Here is a 20,621-nt window from a genome sequence, read left to right as displayed (position 1 = left end):
GTGATCTTTGAGATCGCGGTGTTCGAGTTCTTTATTGATTGAGCTGTATTGCGATCGTGGTGGACGAGCGTTCGAGTGTTGCAGTCTTGTCGTGTTGTCGTGATCAAGCGTTTGTGATCAAGGGTCTTGAAGATGAGTCTTCAAAGGTATGTTTGTTCTTCTCTTGATCTGTTAAAGCATGCTGTAATTTCGGTTTTGTGCATAGTCTGTTATTTCCATTTATTTACTGTAATTGTGAATGTTCATATACGATTGAAATTTAGAACGATCCTTCCACTACTCATGGAAATCCTCATGTCCGATTTTCTTCATAAATAACTGGAGGAATCATGCAATCAACTTATTTTATGCATGTTTATATTTGTTACTTCAATAAATTGAAAAAAATTTCTAAGTAAAGCTAATCTAAGTTTGAGAGAATTTAGATTAAGTCCTCATAAAATGAGAGAAAATGTTCCTTAGAAATAAGTACATTCTCTACATATTACACCAACTCTTATATCAAGACATATATATTTCAAATTTTCTCTAAATTAGACGTAATTGTTTAAATCTTTAGCTCAATTACTAATTTCAAAATCAATTTACCAATTATCCAAATGAATTTTTTAGATGGATTTCGAGTGATTGATCTTGATTTTTAAATTTTGGGAAAGATTACATTTTTCAAAAAAATTAGGTAAGATATAGAAAATATATAAAATCTCGGTATTAATCTCGAGCAGATTAATACCAAGATTGATGAATTCTCGGATAAATTAATAATGAGATTTTATACATTTTTCTATCATACCTAATTTTTTTTTGCAAAATTTAATCTTTTCCAAAATTTAGAAATTCATGTAATTGTGGAAATAGAAATTGACCTAAAGTTTTGAAAAAATTCTCAATTAAATATAATATTTGGTAAAGATAACTGAATTTGGAGAAAATTTGAAAATATATAAGATTTAGTATAAGATTGAGATAGATTACATAATATTTAGAAAAATTAGTAGAAACTCGATGTTTAATCTAGTAGCAAGAAAGGCCCAAAAGGCCAAAACAATAAGTTAGAAAATTTTAATTTTTTAAACTAAATCTTGGAGGTCGATATTGTTGAGATATACCAAGAAAAATTATTTAAACGAGTTAAAAAAAGTACTAGTTTTATAAAATGAAAACTTTAACGTGCTATTCTAACAATTTCCCTAGATTAGGTGATTTGTAAAATAACCCTTAGCTAAATGAAACATGCAGGAGGATAAGTGTTACGATTGTGAAGAAAATACAACAAAGATAACCATCCATGCAATAAAGTTTTTCAACTATTTGGGGGTCAAATATGGTTGGTCGAATGGTGGTCTGATCGAGCTAAAATTTGACAGCATGTTATTGACACGAATGTCTTTAATTTGGACGGTAAAATTTCTTTTTGAACTACCTACAATTAAATACTGTAGGTAATTGGTTGTCATTTCAAGTGAGATATTTCTAATTTATTTTTTATTATTATTTCCATTTGTTGCATTGAGATTATCGATCTTGAGATATATTTTGTGCATGTCCCTAGTTGTGACTAAGAAAAACATAGTGTACTCATTTGATTATAGTGGAGATTTTGACTTTGGATCGTAGTTTTTTTACTCCTCACATTGAGGAGATTTTTTTACGTTAAAATTTTGTGTGTCATTGGTGGATAATAATTATTATATTTCTAATGGACTAATTTCCTATTAGCTTAACACAAGAAGGGATAAGTAATCTTAAAAATAAAATATTTATCCCAATAAAAATGCTCAACATTCTAAAAATACTCTTCAAAAATAGAAAACCGATGGTTATTAGATGAAAAATATCAACTTTTTTTAATGAATACACTCTGATTTTTATTAATATAAAAAAAAAAAATCTAAGCCAACAATTATAATACGAAAATTAATAATAAAGAAAGAAAGTAGAAAAAAAAAAAAAATTGACACCCTCTTCCTAAATGGCTAACCCTAGAATTTGGATATTAAATTCTCTCTTATGAAATTGGGGTCAATATGTACATTTTGCACGAGTGAGCCTCCAAAGTGTGCGATATATTGCCTACAAATTGCCTATCCAATGTCTTATGCTGCAAAAACCACCCCAAAATATATAAGAAAAAGAGGGTTTTTATTCCCAAAAAAAAAAAAAAAAGGAAAAGAGAGAGAGAAAAAAGTCCAACTACTAGCACAAATTTTAGCATTCTTACTTTTAAATTTTACATAAAAACTTTTAAATACCAACACATATCCATCATAAAAATGTTTAAACACTACTTTGATCCATACAATTTTAGTTTATATTCTATATTTTTAATTTTTTTTATTTGAGCTTTCTTTCGAAATGTCTATTTTAGTTTTATATTTTTAATTTTCGTTCATTTTAGTCTATGTACTTTCAAAATAATTTTATTTCTCATACTTTTAAAATGTTGTCATTTTAGTCCTTTCAAATTATAGGATATTTTGAAATTACATTAACTAAAATATTTTAAAAATATAGAGAGTAAAAATAAATTAAAAAAAAGGACCAAATAACATATAAACCTAAAAGCATTAACGTAAAAAAAAAAAAAAAAAAAAAAAAAAACATTTTTAGTCCATCAAAGTAACAAATTTAATCATTAATCTTTAATTTTTTTATTTAGAAAAGTCATAAATCTTTAGTTTCTAACCATATAATCTTTATAATTTTACTTTTACAGCATTTTAGTTCCTATATTATGAAATATAACAAATTAGTATATTTACGAAATTAAAACTATGTGCATTATTTATTACCTCCCATAGATCTCTTGCTTGAACGACAGTGTCGTTAGGGATGCCGATGTCGTCCCAATGGGCCGTACATGCAAAGTCTCCATCTCCTTCGGTTCACCAACAGCACTGCTACTCGATATCCAGACAAAGGCCCAGCCCAAACCTTTCAATTTTTACCATTTACTTATTCACTGTCTTTAAATTAAATATGCTTCAAATATAGTTTTATTTCTTCAATTTTAGTCCTTATACTTTAAATTCAAAAAATATTAAAAAAAAACCTTTGTTATTATTAGCTTTTTCAATTTAAATTTAAGGAATATATTTGTATATAGGATCACTTTAAATGAAAATTATTATTCTTATTATTTAGTCAATTTCAATAAAGAAAATAATTTTGAAGACCAATTTAAGGTTTATTGTAAGTATAAGAACTAAAATTGAACAATCCTAAAAATATAATTAGAAAAATTATATTTTAACTGAATTAAAGTAAATCAATTATTATTTTATGGTCCATTGTAATACCTCCACGTGTCCACTTCTAACCTTCTTAGCTTGAACACCAAGAGTATCTGCAATTAGAAAAAAATACCTCACTCATAGTTCTAATAATAATATTAATTAATTAAATTTACCTTGGTTTACAGAAATGACCTCAGAATTTCCAATTATTTCCATTGTGTCATCAGAAATATCTCTAAGATCATTGCCCATGTACTCTTCTTTTGTCATCCCTCCATTTCCAACTTCAAGCATATCAGGATCTAAAAATGTATATATATAAAAGAACTAAAATATTAACAACCAAATATATTGCACTATTTTCATTAATAACTTTTACCGTAACAGTTTAAATTTCATTTTCCTTCTTAAAAATTAAGGGATCATTTTTTTTTTCTCCTTTAAAATTAAGCCAATAAACGTTCCTTCTATCTTTAAAATTTTTATTTTATTGTCTAATTTCTATCAATATTTTAAAAAACCAAACCAAATTTTAGAAACTAAAACAAAGTATTTTAAAAAAATTGTTTATATTTTTAAAATATGACTAAGAACTCAACTTTTTTTTCTTAAAAGGATGAAAACTAATATAAGAAATTGAAAGAAAATAGGCCAACATATTTTCTTTCCATTTATTACAATGATTTGCATCTTTTTTAGGTACAAAAACTGAATTTTAAGCTAAATTTCAAAAATAAAAACAAGTTTCTAAAAACTACTTTTTTAGTTTTCAAATTTTGGTTTGTTTTTTAAATAATTAATAAAAAGTAGATAACAAAAGAATACCTTTGGAGGTAGAATGAGTGTTATAGGCTTATTTATTTATTAAAATGAAAGGATTACAAACGAGGTCCAAATGGTTACCAAATAAGACTTTAATATTTAATGAGATATTTCTGATAATGAGACTTTAATAAAAGTTGTTCTATTTTAACCTACAAACTCTTAAAATGTTTCGGTTCAATGAACTTTTAAATTTTTAATATGTATATTTTAATCTTTAAACTATTAAACAAAATAACCATTTTGATCCACCCATATTTCAAATTACATAAGTTAATCGTTAACTCAATAAATTAGAGATGAAGATTGAATAAGATTAAAAAATATATTTTAAAAGAAAAAAGATATATAAGGACTAAAATAGAAGTACAACAAATAATATTTAATGAGATGAAAGACTAACCATTCCAACCACCTGGCCTTGCATGCTCAGAAAATGGATCGTTGAAATCAGCTATACTCATCATACTATTAAAATCCAATATTTGGGAATTAGTGAAAAACCAAATCACATTTTTTAGATAAAATATAATAAAATAAATCGAAAAATGAAATATAATTCAACCAAACCTGTCCCAATTGTCTTGGATATCACTTGTAGTTCTCCAGCTGTTTGCCACGTCAGCACCCCATAGAACAGGATGCATGTCACCCCTAAAAATTTGATATTAAACTTCTGATGAATATATCACTTGTTCTAAGTTAATTTTTATATGGGTAAATAATGATAATGATAATAATTCATTTATTTTCTCGTTTTCTTTGTTTTCATTTTCAATTTTTTAATCTTTTTTATTAGCTTATTTTTATATGTTTGGAAGAAATACACCAAACATATATAAAGAGGTCTGTGAAAAAAATATTCTATAAATTCACACGGGATAATTCACCAAATTAGAAAGAGAAATCAAAGAGAAACTAAAAAACGATTCAAAAGAAATAAAGAATCAATGAATTGTCTTTAACAAATTATATTATTGATTTTAGTAATGAAACTATCTGTGAAAATAAAAGTTTCCATTTTGAAATAAATTTTAAATTTCGATGGTTCAAATAAGATAACGATATAATGTATTGGTATGATTAAATTAGGAAATATTACATACAAAAAATAAGGGAGAGAGAAAGAAGAGTAAACATTACCCTTCGCATAAAGATAGGAGAATGGGGCGTCCCGCCTTCATCAGAGCTCTAGTCATTATGGGATACCTGTAAAAGAAAAAATTAAATAAATAAAAAATAAAAAACCTCTATTTATGGCTTAAATTACGATAATACCCACCTCTCCGTTGGCTTAATGTCGTCGTTGTTACAGTTATCATACTTCAAATAATCAATTCCCTGCATTAATTCATACAAATACAAATGTATAAGTCCTGCACGTGCAATCACGTGCATGATGACGTGGTGGATGGGGGAGGTGAAATTTATTTTACCCATTCAGCGAAGGTTTTGGCGTCTTGTTCCTCGTGGTAAAGGGAGCCGGGCATGGTATTACTGCAGGTAAATGTGCTGGGGGAGGGAAATTCACCTTGCTTAATTCAAATTTTAGAAATATCAAAGAACAATATTTTAAAATAGGGAATCATATCTTCTTTTTTTTTAAAAAAAAAAAAAATGAAATGACAAAACTACTAACAAAAATTCAACTATCTATGATTAGATAATTATATATGATTTTGATTTTTATATTAATGGTAAATATTTTGTTATTATCTTATTTGTGATATAGGTAGTTGTTTATTGTGGTTTATCTAAATATTTTGGTTCATTTCTTATATTTAAAAAAAACTATTTTTTGATCCCTATGTTTTAAAGTGTTACACATTTGATTTTAGTTATATGTTTCAAAATGTTAGTTTTATTTTTTATCTTTATGTTTCAAGATTTTATATATTTAATTTTAGTTTTCATTAAATACTAACTTTGATGTCAGTTTCTAGTAATTAATTAAAAATAAATAAAAAATGAAATTTTAATTTTAATTTTAAAAATGATAAAAATGTGAAACTTAATTAATTATAATTCTTTTAACTATTTTTAATTTATTAAAATAAGACTAAACTTAAATGTAAAATCTTGAAAATTGTAACGGTTTGAAATTTAGAGACTAAATTAAATCCAAACTTAAAAGTTAAGGATTAGATGTGTAAAATTTTAAAATTTAGATATGAAACAAAAATTAGATCCAAAATCTAAAAATTAAAAAAAAAAATTTCTCTAAAAATATTAAAGAATAATATTGTAATCGCGTCACAAATTTATTTTTAAATTTGGATGAAATGACATTTTGACCGTAAAATTGGTAAAAAGTGAGTGCTATTTACCCGACGTCAGAGTAAATTCCAAGCTTCAATCCCTTGTCATGAACGTAATCTGCCAAGGCTTTAATGCCAGATGGAAATGTGGCCTTTTCTGGCACCAAATATCCCTGCCAATAAAATAAAATAGAACTAATTTTTTAATTGTAAATAAAAAAGGATGAAATTAAAGAGCATTTAGAAGAGAGTGATTTACATCGACGTCTCGAGTGAACTCAGCCCAGCAATCATCTAAAACGAACGGCGTTTTCGAGTCAGGTAAAATTTAACATGAAAATCTATAATTAAATTCAAAATTTATCTTCCTCAATTTTAACTCAAACTTTCAACTTCATTCAATGTAGAATTTAGTAATTTTTACCCATAATTTAATTTTTCTTGTGTAAAAAATTTAAACTCACTAAATTATAATTTCACTTTATAAATACACAAATTAACCTTGAATAACTTTGTAGTAAAAATTTTGACTTCAAATATCAGATAAGAATACCCTTTTTAACATTTTTCTTAATTGATTTTTTTTAATGAGTTGATTTAAGTTTTGGATAAAATCCATGAAGATGGAAAGTTATGTTAAAATTGAATGGTTGAATTATGTTCACTTTCGACTAAAAAAAATAATTTAAATTTCAATGTTACCTATGTTAACATAGATATATCCGAGCTTAGAGAGGCCGGTGGAAATTAGAAAATCGGCTGAGGAAAATTGAAATAATAATAATAATAATAATAAGAACAATAAAAATGTTAGTAGAAAAGAATGGGATTAGGGTGAAAGCGAGGCAAAACGACACCGTTTTTCGATTATGGTTTCATTGGTGTCGCATTTGAAGTGATTCCAAAATTAGAAAAAAAAAGGTTTTAGAAAAAAAAGTAGGATAATAATTACAATTATACTTTAAACTTTCAATTTTAAAAATTGAATCTTCAAATCTATACAATATTAAAATTAGGTCAAATTCAACCTTCAAATTTATATAATTATATTAAATTGTAACGTATGAATTCAATAATTTAGTGTCTCAATTTTTTTAATGAGAAGTTAAAGTGTGTAATTACAACTACTGATTTTTGTAATTTAACAAAAAAAAACAAACCGAAATGAAAATAAAAAGAAGAAAAATGGAAACCCCATGGGAGGAGTGAAGGCGAGGCCATTGGCGAGGAGATTCCGTCGATCGATCAGCTTGCGAGAAGTGGCGGTAGAAGACGTAATTAGAAGAGACGATATAGTCAGAGTTAAAGCAATTAATGTGAGTTTCTTCTCCATTTTCTTTCTATAGCAAGAGAAGAGAAGAGAAGAGGAGTTTTGAATTTGTGGTATAAATAGAGGTTATGGAGGTTTATTTAGGAGAATTTTGATTTTGTCTATTTGTTTTCAATTCAAACGAGAGACAAAGTAACGTTTTGAGTTTTATTTATTTATTTTTCTTTAAGGATTAATTTTCGAATGAATTGAGAACGGCTTGGTTAGTTGCGATTCACTAAGAATCTGTTGTTGTTGCCATATTTCCAGCAGAAAAGTCCAACAACTAATTAGAAAAAAAATAGAATGAGAGAATACCATTTCAATCAATAGATTAAAAACGATAGAACTAACACAACCATAATAATACAAATAAACACCGAACCTCTTACCATTCCTCAATTCATTTGGTTATCCGATTGCTAGGTATCATGCTTTATCTGGTAAAGTTCCATTACAAAGAACTAAAGAAGTTCTTTAGTCGATGTTTGATCCTCATCCGTAGTAATTACGTATGTGCGGTTGAACAAATGAACTATTCTTCACATAGTCATCGTCAATAAAGATGAAACCTAATGGCCTATACACCACTCATTTGTGACAAAATTGCATTGGTTCCATGTTTTTTTTTTTAATAATAAGACATTCATTTGACATCATTAAATCGAATTTAATATGTGAGGTATGCGACCTTTTTTCTGGAACCTTCTACTTTTATTAATATTGTTATTTTTTAAATTTATTAAAAAAAATATAGTTTTGGTATTTATTACCCAAATATTGTTGTTGTATTCATCCATCTTTTTAAGAATTTTCGTCTCTTCAAGAGTTACAAGTTAAATTTTTTTTTTTTTTTTTTTTTTTAAATATCAAATTTAATGATCTTCATCTTTTGAAATGAAAGATGATCCTCAAACGAGATCAATAAAACGAGTAATAAATTCTAAAACTACATTTTTGTAAAAAGTTTAAAAAATAACATTATTAATAAATACTAATTAAAAAAAACATCCCCTTATTCTTCACTTGTAAACAATAATAATGATAAAGAAAAGAATGAAAAAGAACTCGGTTTATACGACTAAAGAAGTTGAATCAATTAAAATGTCACATTAATGATCTTATTAGTTAAATCTATGAATTAATTCACCCTTAAATTATTATTATTTGGAGAGAATAAATAAGTGGTTGTGGGATGAGTTTATTTAATTAAGAGTCAAAAAAAAAAAAAAAAAAACAACAAAACAAAACAAGTGAAGCGTAATTAATGCTGACATTTTATTTCCTTTTCCTCAAACTTGCAAAGCTTCAAAAGAAAGCAGTGAACAAAAATGTTCCATAAATCAGAACAAAAATGTACATAAACCTTATTTCTTGAAGTGACAAACCATGTCCAGATGTGGAATTAATGTCTTTAACCTTAAGAAATTGGCTTCAAAATATATAGTTTGCAGGCATGAGAAGCCACAGTAGCTGTCAAATTTGCCACAAAAGTAGTCTTCAAAGTAGTATGCTGCAAATTTTCACACACAATCAGATATTCACATCATAAATATATACATATAACGATATACATCAAGTTTGGGGATACTAGCAAATTTACCTCCCAAAGATCTCTTGCTTGAACATTACTGTTTGGTGGGATTCCGATGTCGTCCCATTGAGCAGTGATCGCATTACGCCATGGCCCTCGGTTCAGCAACACAAGCGCTACTCGGTAGCCGGAGAGAGGCCCTGCCCAAACCTGAAACACAAACAGTAAACAAAAGATTTTTTTTCTTTTTCTCTATAACATGCTTTGCAACAAAAGGATCATGCTCTTTGCAATAATAGTATCACAATAATGGATTGTACCTCCAAATCACCTTCACTTCTGACCTTCTTGGCTTGGACGCCAAGGGGATCTGTTTCGGGAATTATCGAATGAAGTCGATGAGATTGAGAAGCAAGCAATAACATCTATGACAAAAGGAAGTGTAATAATCATCTATTGTGTACCTTGGTTAACTGCAATGACTTCTTTGTTCATAATGATTTCCTTTGTTTCTTTTGTTAGATTCCTCAAATCACAACCAAGAAGAAGGGGAGCCTGCAACATATGTACTTTAAAAATTAGTAAACATGATATTCAAATATCCCAAAAATCAGTGAAGGAAAAGAAGTTTTGCTGCTGCATAATACCTTAGAAATGGCCCAAAGACTAAAGTGAACAATGTACTCATCTTTAGTCATGCCTCCATTACCAACTTCGAGCATGTCAGGATCTGAAAACAATTGGCAAGGATGAATATTAAATATGGTAAAAGATATTCTAAGAGTTATTATTTGGCTGAATACGAAGAATATGTTACCGTTCCAGCCACCGGGCCTTGCGAGATCAGCATATACTTCATTGAGGTCTGCTCTAGATATCATACTGCAAATGCAATGTTTAGGAGTAAAATAGTGATTTTAGTGAAAATGATTTCCTTATAAATAAATTGAAAGTGATTTTTCTAATGACTTTTTCAATGTTTAGTTTTACAATTTTAAATGCGATTGTCATGCAATGAAAATAAATTTTGAAGAATTAAATGCATGTTTTAGAGTGATTTTGAATATGAGAAGCATGATTTTAATAAAAATCACTCCCAAACATGGCGTAAGATGTTAAAATATAAGCAACCAAGCAAAACTTCCTTCGAAAAATTCAACCTCTCCCACGAATCGTTGATGTCGTTAGTAGTTCTCCAGCTGTTTCCTAACTTGTCGCCCCACAAAGCAGGATGCAGGTCTCCCCTGCAGAACAAAGCAAGGGAAAGAATGCCATAAAATAATCAAGGACAGTTTCATATGACTAGCCTGAGTTGGGGAGAAGCAGGGAGTAGTTACCATTCACAAAGAGAGAAGAAGATGGGACGCCCTGCCTTCATCAGGGCCCGTGTCATGACTGGATATCTGAAAAAGAAAAGATAATCAATTGGTTGCGGCTTCATCTTTCAAACCACCACATATGACTAACTCAAAAAAGAATTGAACTGATTGATTTATGTTTGTAGAAATTACATTACCTAATAGTTGGCTTAATGTTACCATTGTTGCAATTATCATACTTCAAATAGTCAATTCCCTGCCAAGTAAAACAATGTGCATCAACAGACAACAATCTTTCACCTAGAAGATGAATTATGAAAAGGAAAGGGGGAGAAAAAGTTTTATTTAATTAAACTTAGTAATGAGAATTTTCTGTTGTTCATACCCATGAAGCAAAAATTTTGGCGTCCTGCTCCTCATGGCCAAGAGAGCCGGGCATGGTTTTGCTGCAAGTAAAATACCTGCGCAGTTGCTTGATAATTTAATACTTGACATATAGAGAATATGCAAAGGTATTTGAAAAGTTTGAAAATAAAACTTCATACTAAATCTTTTTTTTTTTAATAAAAAAAAGCGTGTCCCAAATATTTAAAAAAATTTCCATTCATCTTTCCTGAACAAATCATAAATGTCCCCTTAATGACAGAAAAGGTAAAGTTCATTTAAATTGGAATTATCCCATATTTTAATTTAATAAATTAAATATGCGTGTCATAAAATTGAAAACCTATCCACTATGCATACTCTGGGTCCTCATAATTTACCATATTCATAAATAATTATTATTACAGAAAATAAATTCACTGAAAAATTTAATACATATACATAAAACTTCTCAGAATTAAGACGTGAATGGAAAAAAAAAAAAAAAAATCTAAATTATGCATTCGAAGATCGTTGTTACCCACTTACCCAGCATCTGAATAAATTCCAAGCTTAAGACCCTTAGCGTGAACATAATCTGCAAGAGCCTTCATGCCAGATGGAAATGTCGAATTCTTGGGCACCAGATTACCCTTAAATCATATTAAAAAGATGTTAAACCTCTCAGAGACATAAAATCAAACGGTTTACATGCAATCAAAATGAAGAGGAAAAAGAAGGACAAGAAATTATTACCTTATCATCACGAGCTATCTCAGCCCAGCAATCATCTAAGAAGAAAAGCCAAAGATCATATAATCTACCTTTTGAATGTTGAAATATAAGAGAAAGAAAGAAGAGATAGGCCTATACCGATATTGACATATTCATATCCAAGCTTCGAAAGGCCAGTGGAAATCAGAGCATCCGCTGTCGAACCAGTACTTTTTGTCATTAATAATCACTTAATGTTGAGTGATGAAGTAAATTAAAAGATATTGAACGGTGAAATTTTACCGGTTTCTCTAATCATTTTCTCATTGATATTACATGCAAAGTGATTCCAGCTATTCCATCTGGCCAATAACAATGGATTTTCAAAATTAGAATACAAACAGTGTTCCTCCAATTGGATAGCAGAATACCTACTTTATCCAAAAAGTGAGAGAGAGAGAGAACTCATCTTGCTAAATAATAATGAAAAGGACAAATACCGAGACGAATAAGATAATTAACTAGAGAACTGTGCGCCAATGCCGTCAAACCTTTCTCGTTCAAAAGAAGAATTAACAAAATAAAGAAAATCTCCTAGGACACTGTTTGCCTAAATTTTCCACTGGATTATCAAAAGTTTGAAAGAGAGATCTAACTGGTTAAAAAGGAATAACAAATCACCAACTCGCAAATTAACTTCAGTAACTGGCATCATCTCTGCAGAGAATCAAAACAGTGGAAATGCATAAACAAACAGAAAGCCGTTGAGATTGTGGTAGATCGGAGAACTCACCCCATCGGAGGAGTAGCTCCAAGGCCATTAGCAAGGAGATTCCGCCTCAGCAAATCACCGTCGGTGGCGATCTCCGTCATTCTGGAAGTGGCTGAAACACTCTCCAGCATTACCAATGAGAACAATAAAACGAAAACCGCCATTGCCGCTCCTCTACAGTAACTCCGGCACTCCATTTTTACACTTCAGAGCTCTCTCTCTCTCTGTAAGAATCTCTGTAAGAATCGCTTCAATTCTTCGTCTTACTCAGTACATCCATTGTAAAAATTGAAATTCTGATTTTAAGAATCGTGGATAAGGCCAGTTCATGGGAGTGTCTGTATTTATACGGACTTCTTTACCTACCACTACTGTTAATGGACCGACTGATTTTATTACGAAATTCCGAAATTGCCCTTCCCACGTGAGTCGAATCGCTGAGTCAGATCGCTTTCGTTAGTGGAATTGTATATCATTATCATTTTGAGTGCGGCTCTCCGCTCTCTTATTTTTAACTTTTTTTTTTAAATAATAATTTCAACTTACAATTTTCAAAAAAGCAAAAAAGCCAAAAAAGCCAAAAAAAAAAAAAAAAAAGGAGGAAAAGTCTCTCTAGGAATCATATATTTTCTTAGATAAAGTTGTAGGCTAAGTATAACTTCAAAAAGAAAATATCAATTTATACTCATTATATTAATTTAAACTAAAAATTAATAATTATATTAAATTAAATTTCAAATTTTCTTAATTGTACTAATTTACACCATTCTTTGGACTCAGTTCAAACAATACCATTTAAAACATATATATATATATATATATTTATTAAACTTGTAAAGTGTTATAAATAAATCAATTTACAACCTTTATTAAAAATACAATTGAAAACCGTTCGTGCATTCAGTTTTTATATATATCTAAATTGATTAGTTTGTGAAAGTTTAAGAATTTAATAGATGAAATTATAAGTGAGTCTAAACAAAATATAATAAAGAGTATAAATTGATACATCTACAAAAATTATGACAAAAAGAAATATGTGGGATTTGTGGATAGGCTCCAACTTGAAGGACAAAACTCCAACTCATTGATGGCTTTTTAATATTAAGCCATAAAAGGTAAGTTAATAGAATTATATGATTTCAAATAATTTCGAGAGATATAACTTGGATTAGGTTGGAAGTTTTTTTTTCTTTTGAAAAAAATATGGAGAGAGAGAATCAAACGACTTCAAGATTGATAGTACATGTTTTATGCTATTGAGTCATATTTATTTTAGCACTTGAGTTAAGTTGAGTAAAGGTGATTTGAGTTGGACAAATTTACGATCTAAATAGTAGTTTGATGTTTTTTCTCCTTTCTTTTTCAAGTTCAATAATTGTGTGGTGGGAATCTAATCATCAACCTAAATTTATGTCTCATCCATCCAAAAGAAGTTTTATTTAGTTAGAATTAATAAGTTAACTTAAGTCCCGTTTGGTAACAATTTGATTTCTTATATTTTATTTTTTAAAATATGTTAAAATAGATGTCATGAAGGGTTGTTGTGCCGTGGAGAAACCACTGTCTTGAAAATAATTACGGCGTGACTTCGATGCTAATTTCTATGCCAGTTGCTCTCCAAGTTTAATGCAGCCTCCAAATTCAGGCATGCACTTGCCAAAAAATGAACTAGAATTGATGAGAAGGTTGCTTAGAACAAAAGAACAATTAGAAGAAAACAGAAGAAGAAAATTCAGCTGTGTGTCTGCTTTCTCAAGTCTGATCTATGTTAAATAGCAGATAATAAGAAGAAATGAACGGTCAGAAGAACATGAGCGGTTAGATGAACGCTGAATGGTCAAATGAACGTTGATACAACGTTCATAAATGGGCAAAAATAAAAGGTCATCAAACGGTATAAAAAATGAACGATCATGGGCAAAAAAGAACAATAAAAAATTTTTAATAAAATGATTTTATTTAAAAATAATTAAATAAATAATCAATAAAAATTTAGTTCTTTTTTCATGCAAGTGCAATTACCCAAACTCAAATCCCCCCGTCCAATCGAATAGTAGTGGCAGCGACACACATGTCATGAAAGGGTTGTACTTCCACCACCAATACACTTTGGACTCTCATTTAAAATATATTGGTATTTATACCCTTTAGGCAATTTTAAATCTATCAATGTGGGACAAAGCTTCACACTCCGCTTAACTTTTCCTATGGGCCTAAGCCCAAAAGTCATTTCTAACAATCCCCCACAATGACTGTTATAGAAAAGTTAACAAGTAAACAACATAAAAGATTATTTTGAAAAAAACTGTTATGAGCAAGTAAAAGAGATCAAACTTAAACATCAATATTTAACGATTTGAATTGATGCATAGTGAAGTAGGACAACAACCTTGTTAGAGAGAGTAAGTTACCTCTTAAACTGTTAATAATACTAGTTGAGACACCCACAACACGTTTTAATCCTAGTACTTTTCTTGATTATGCAATATAGAGTGTGCTTATTATGTCATACACATAAACCTCGGGTCATTGTGAAAGCTCTAGAAAGAGACCTTTAAACTCTTTCATAGAAGGTAGCCACACCTTCACTATCACGTTAGATGCTTCATCAAGTTTAGAGACAAACCACTCAAACTGAGCTATGAAGTCTTCGACATCTAGTCCATGTCAAGACCATCTTCATCAAGTCTATCAAAGACAAACCACTCAAATACCAAGCTATGAAGATTTCATCATTATCCATCAAGTCCACATCAGAACCACCGAAAGAAAGGGCTATGGAAGGTTTTAGTATTATCTATTAAGTCCATCCTAAGACCACCCATATAACGGACTATGAACTATCAAATTTATCTCAATAAACCATACAAGCAAAAAACTATGGACCATCGAGTCTATCATAATAGACCACCCAGACAAAGGGCTATGGAACCCTATAGGGTTTAAGCCCCATGTTTACTGATGATTCTAAAATTATTTTTCTTGTTAGGTCTTTGATCAAAGAATCAACCAAATTTTTCTCAAGCCTCACATATTCTAAGGAAATAACTCCTCCCTTTAGCAGTTGTTTCACAGCTCCATGTTTAAGACGTATATGTCTTCTTTTGCCATTATATACACTATTCATGGCAATACCTATGGCAGCCTATGAATCACAATACATAGAGACTGGTACTGATGCCCTACACAATGATACATCCCCCAGTAGGCTTCTAAGCCATTCAGCCTTCTATCCTGCTAGTACTAGAGCAATAAATTTAGATTCCATAATGGATCTAGCTATGCAAGTCTGTTTTGCAGACTTCCATGATATTGCTCCTCCTCCGAGTAAGAATACATATCCACTTGTAGAATTGATTTCATCATTATCAGATACCTAGTTTGCATCACAATAACCTTCTAATATAGCAGGGATTTTGTTAAAATGCGAACAGTAATTCATAGTGCCCTTAAGATATCTTAACAGAAGACGAAGAGCACTCCGATGATTCTTATCAGGATTATGTGTATATCCACTCAATCTACTCACAACGTATACATTATCAGGTCTAGTATATTTCATTAAAAACATAACACTACCTATGATCTTTGCATATTCAGACTAAGATATGTTGGGTTATATGTCCTAAAACTCGCAGTTTGTAAACTTTAAACATATTTCTATTTACAATAAAGATGTTATTGAGATTATTTCAATAAAGTTGTTATTGAATATATAAATTGCATTTATGGATTCCTAAATCCAATAAACTAACGAACCCATGGCTATAAAGTGAATACTTAAACTTTATGTAGAGACATAAAAAGGATCAAGTTTGAGTATATAGCCAAAATGGTCTATAAGTATATGGATAATGTTGGGTACCTCATCCTAGAGATACTATGGATGCGGCCCACTTTGTATATTGATACAAACAATGTGATCCCAAAGTCGTTCATATGGAGACATGCGAGTGGGGGCATCTTATGCAAAAAATGTTTACATAAGATTGGACCATAAGATAGTCACTTTTCTTTATAACAACTATTTACTGTTAAAACTAACTATTTTAATTCGATGACCTAAGGTAACTCAATCTTAATCCTTGGCTAACTATGAACTTCTGTTTATTCAAGATTATCCTTTAATCTGTATGGTTGAGAGTGGCTCAATATCGTCGCTCCATAAGCCTCCCATTTTAGGGGTAAGATCAGATAGATAGTTAGGGACATAGTTCTGCAAAATGAAATTCACTCCTACCCATCTTAGGGTTAGCAGATAGGTTTTCCTTTAAGTACTGACTCCTGGTCTTGAACAAAGGAGCCTCGCCCTCTCTATGGCTGAGAGAGACTCGGTTTGTTGGTAGGACCATAAACTAATTGTTCGTTAGAGGATCAGTGAAGACTTAAGAAGCAAGATGTATTTTAGGGGTAAAACGGTAAATTTGACCTAGTTGTCAATACGAACAAACTGTGAGGGATCGACTTGCTGATTATGGTTAAATCAAGTAGACAAAAATATATCTACAGTGAGGAGAGTGCAGCTACTGAGCTATAGTGGAGTGTCTCGGTGGTTAACAAACATTGATTAATTCAGTTTAAAGAGTTTAGCCAATTAATCTCAAATTGTTGGAGCTCATGATCTATAAGTCCATTAAGTCTCTCCTAGCTCGTAAAAGGATTAAACCTTAGAATAGCATGTTGAGAGACTTTGAAATGTTCAAATTCGGTTTAAGGTAGGAATTGTTATATTCGATATAATTATTATTTTAAATGGATTTGGAGAGTTGAAAATATTTAAATTTGATTTAAAATTTAATTACATGAATAGGGATTCGTGTTTGGATTAGGTGTTTTATTAATTTAATATTTGATATTAAATTATTTAATTAATTGTTTGTTTATTTATTCATTTAAAATTAATTTTATAATAATTTGAATTTGTGAAATTAAAATTGTAAATTTTTTTTTGTTTTTTTGATTAATTAATTTAATTTTGATTAAATTAATTTAATTGTAATAAATAAGTAAAATTCATTTTTTTAAATTTAAATTGGATTTAATTTAATAAATGATTTTGAATGAAAAGTGGGATAAACCCACTTAAATTTATACCTAATTGATATTTTAAGTGGAATGTTACATGTCTTCTTGAGGTTAATTCGATTTGCATGGGCTTTATATATAAATAGTATGTTTAATTAATTTAAGAGAATGATGCAAATCATATAACCACAAAAAATTTCAATTGAATTTTCGGTTGAAAACTCCAGAAAACTTAAAACTTTCCAACTCCAAATTTGACCTTCAATCCATCTCAATTTGAGTTCCACCACTCAAATCTAAGGCCAAGAGAATAGTGGAGAAATCCTTGTGGTTATCTACAACAAATTTGTAAGAAGAAATTCTTGGTAGATTGGAATATTAAAGGGATTCTTCAAAGGTTGTTCACTCTATTTTTTTTCCTGAAAAACTGAGTATGCATGCTAATCCACTAAAATTGATGTAAGTTGGAGTGCTTAGGATCCTAATAGCTTTCGTTGGTTGATTGTCAACTCTTGCAATTGGTATCAGAGTATGATTTAAGCACTTAACTTATGTTAATTTTAGCTTGATAGGTTTTCTTCGTAAGTTGCATGAAATGGGTGCTAAATGGATATATTATGGTTTTGGCATTAGATTTCTCTTCAATTATGATGAAATTGTAGTAATTGGGTCTTAATATGTGATTAAGAGTTTGTAAATTTGTTAGAGTCAATAGAGTTGCAATTATGTTGTAATTGAAGAAGATTTGAAGCATCCTCAACAGCAGAAAGCAGCAAATGAGGCTTCTACCTCACGACGTTGCAACACTACCCTTGGAGCATTGCAACGCCGTTCTTCAGCCAACCTATAATAGGAGAGAAAAACCTGTGGTGTTGCAACGCTGGGATGAAGCGTTGTAATTTTGTTCATCCCAGCCTAGAACGCGCGCATGCGATCAGACCAGTGGTTCAATTGGACCGGTCCAACCGGTTCATTCTTGGAGGTTCGATTCAACCTGTTTCAGACTGGTTCAACCCAAATTTCTTCCTTATAGGTTCAGGTCGGGTGGTTTGGAGCTGGTTCGGGTCAGTTCGGGTGGTTCGGGTCAGTTCGTGTGGTTCAAGACCTTTATTAAATTATTTTATAATAATTTTAGGTTTTTCTTGCTTAGGATGCCAAAATCAGTCCATTTTAGTGTATGTTTAATTATTTATGCATTTTGAATGTATGTTTAATTAAATTAAATCTAGTATGTGCATAAAGTATGCCATATAGATTTAAAATCCCACCATAGGAAGCATATATCATGCATTAAATGTATGTTATAATATGTTATAATAAATACTATGCATGATTTTGTTGGAACATACCATCGCGCAGTGGAAATAATCAGGATTCATAAGCATTCTAATTCATTAATTTTGGTAGAAATAAAAGCATGCTTCAACCAAAACAAATGGGTTTCGTGACATACCTTAGAACTTTCTCAAAGCTTGAATTCCAACTGTAAATCTCCTTTGAATCTTGTTGTAAACCACCCAAGATCTTCCCTACTATCCTCTTGGTGTTCTAGATTGAGTTGTGGGACTCAAAATAAGACTGAATTAAGGGAATTTGGAGAATGTTCACAGCATTAACCCGAATGAAGAACACATTTCTTCCCACGAATTTTTCAGAAAAATTTGATCGGTTGCCTTCACTCAAAGTCGTTCCAATCTCTTCAATATATTGTAGACACTCATGCAAAGAGATTAGCTGCATGAGATGCATCTCATGCTTGGAGTTAATGAAGCTTGAGAAATGGGTTTATAGTGAGCTACTTGATGAAGACAATAGAAAATACTTATTTTCCATTTTGTGTTTTTCCTTTCTTTTTCAATTTATCAAAAATTGACTTTACAAATCAATTTATTTTAATAAAATTGAAAAAATTATTAATTTTACAAAACTAATTTCATATATTAAAATTAATAAATAATTAGACCGAACTCATTAGACCATGGGCTCCAACGTTCCAAGATTAATCAGCTAAACTCATTAGACCGAACTAACCCTCATTCATCAACTAATGGGTGATTCCATTAAAGCCCATAACTGAACTCCCCTTACTGTAGATATATTATGTTCACTCGATATAACCATGATTAGTAAGTTAACCCTTCACAGGTTGTTCGTAATAACGACTGGGTCGAATCTCTGTTTTACCCTCGAAATTACCTCTTGTTCCTTAAGCCCCACTGATCTCATAATGAATAATTAATTTATGATCCAATCAACAAATCGAATCCCTCTCGAGCCAATGAGAGGGTGAGGACTTTTATTCAAGACCCAGAATTAGCACTTGAAGGGAAAAACCTCTCTATTAACCCTAATCGGGTAGGAGTGAAGTTCGTCTTGCACCCTATATCCCTAGCTATTCATCCGGTCTTATCCCCAAAATGGGAGGCTTATTGAGCAGAGACATTTGGTCTACTCTCATCGTTTGTAGATCAAAGGATAATCCCGAACAAAGAGAAGTTCATAGTTAGCTCAGGATTAAGGTTAAGTTACCTAGGTCATCGCTTTGAAATAACCATTCTTAAACAGTAAACAACGTTATAAAATAAGAGTGACTGGTTTTGTGGTCTGATCTTGTACAAAACTCATTTGCACAGAAGGCCCCCAATCCTCATGTCCCAACATGAACGAATTAAGATCACTTTGTTTGTAGCACTTTACAACTCTTTGTAACAACTACAGAGTATGCCGCATCCAATAGTGTTACAAGAATAAGGCACCCAACCTTATTCATATACTATAGATCATTTTAACTATTTACTCGAACCTGATCCACTTGTATGTCTCCACATAAAGATCAAGTACTCATATAATAGTCAAGGGACTTAGGTTTATTGGATTTCTAAAAAATAATATATTCAATAACAACTTATTGAATTTTCAGAACAAGTTCTACTGTTTACAAATCACGAGTTTTAGGACATAAAACCCAACAGATTTAGGGTTTCATATATTTAATATAATAGTTGTGGAATGCTTGATGAATGTTATAGCATGTCTATAGTTTTATAAAGTGTTATAAAATGAATTAGACATTTAAAATCTATAACAAAGATAAAATGCATGCCCACTTAGGGTTAACAAATAACAACTTGTTTTAATAGTTAAAATAGGTTGTTATCTTGTAAAACTCTGATTACAAACTCAACTGACGGTTTATGGAACACTTGCTGCTTGGGGATTATAGCCAAATTATTGAGCGTTGTTAACCCAGTTTTATGAGCATGCAT

At 30.3% G+C, this 20,621-nt stretch overlaps 1 protein-coding gene and 1 pseudogene across 1 annotated transcript; both read right to left on the bottom strand.

Moving 5' to 3' along the window:
• Positions 1–1,950: 1,950 nt before the first annotated feature.
• On the bottom strand, positions 1,951–7,838 carry LOC120082056 (annotated as a pseudogene).
• A 1,041-nt stretch (positions 7,839–8,879) lies between these two features.
• Positions 8,880–12,655, bottom strand: LOC120080885 (alpha-galactosidase 1-like). The gene is made up of 15 exons (XM_039035553.1): positions 12,349–12,655; positions 11,859–11,917; positions 11,715–11,771; positions 11,598–11,632; positions 11,391–11,494; positions 10,864–10,939; positions 10,676–10,734; positions 10,497–10,562; positions 10,320–10,403; positions 9,977–10,041; positions 9,807–9,889; positions 9,624–9,714; positions 9,480–9,529; positions 9,229–9,369; positions 8,880–9,138 (listed from the first exon to the last, which is right to left on the bottom strand). The coding sequence occupies exons 1-15, from the start codon at positions 12,522–12,524 to the stop codon at positions 9,046–9,048; spliced, it is 1,239 nt and encodes a 412-aa protein (XP_038891481.1). The 5' UTR covers positions 12,525–12,655; the 3' UTR covers positions 8,880–9,045.
• Positions 12,656–20,621: the final 7,966 nt, after the last annotated feature.

The sequence above is a fragment of the Benincasa hispida genome, chromosome 7, assembly GCF_009727055.1.
Source record: "Benincasa hispida cultivar B227 chromosome 7, ASM972705v1, whole genome shotgun sequence".
Classification (NCBI taxonomy): domain Eukaryota; kingdom Viridiplantae; phylum Streptophyta; class Magnoliopsida; order Cucurbitales; family Cucurbitaceae; genus Benincasa; species Benincasa hispida.
The sequence above is the reverse complement of the archived record's forward strand: the minus strand, read 5'-3'. Positions and strand labels throughout refer to the sequence as shown.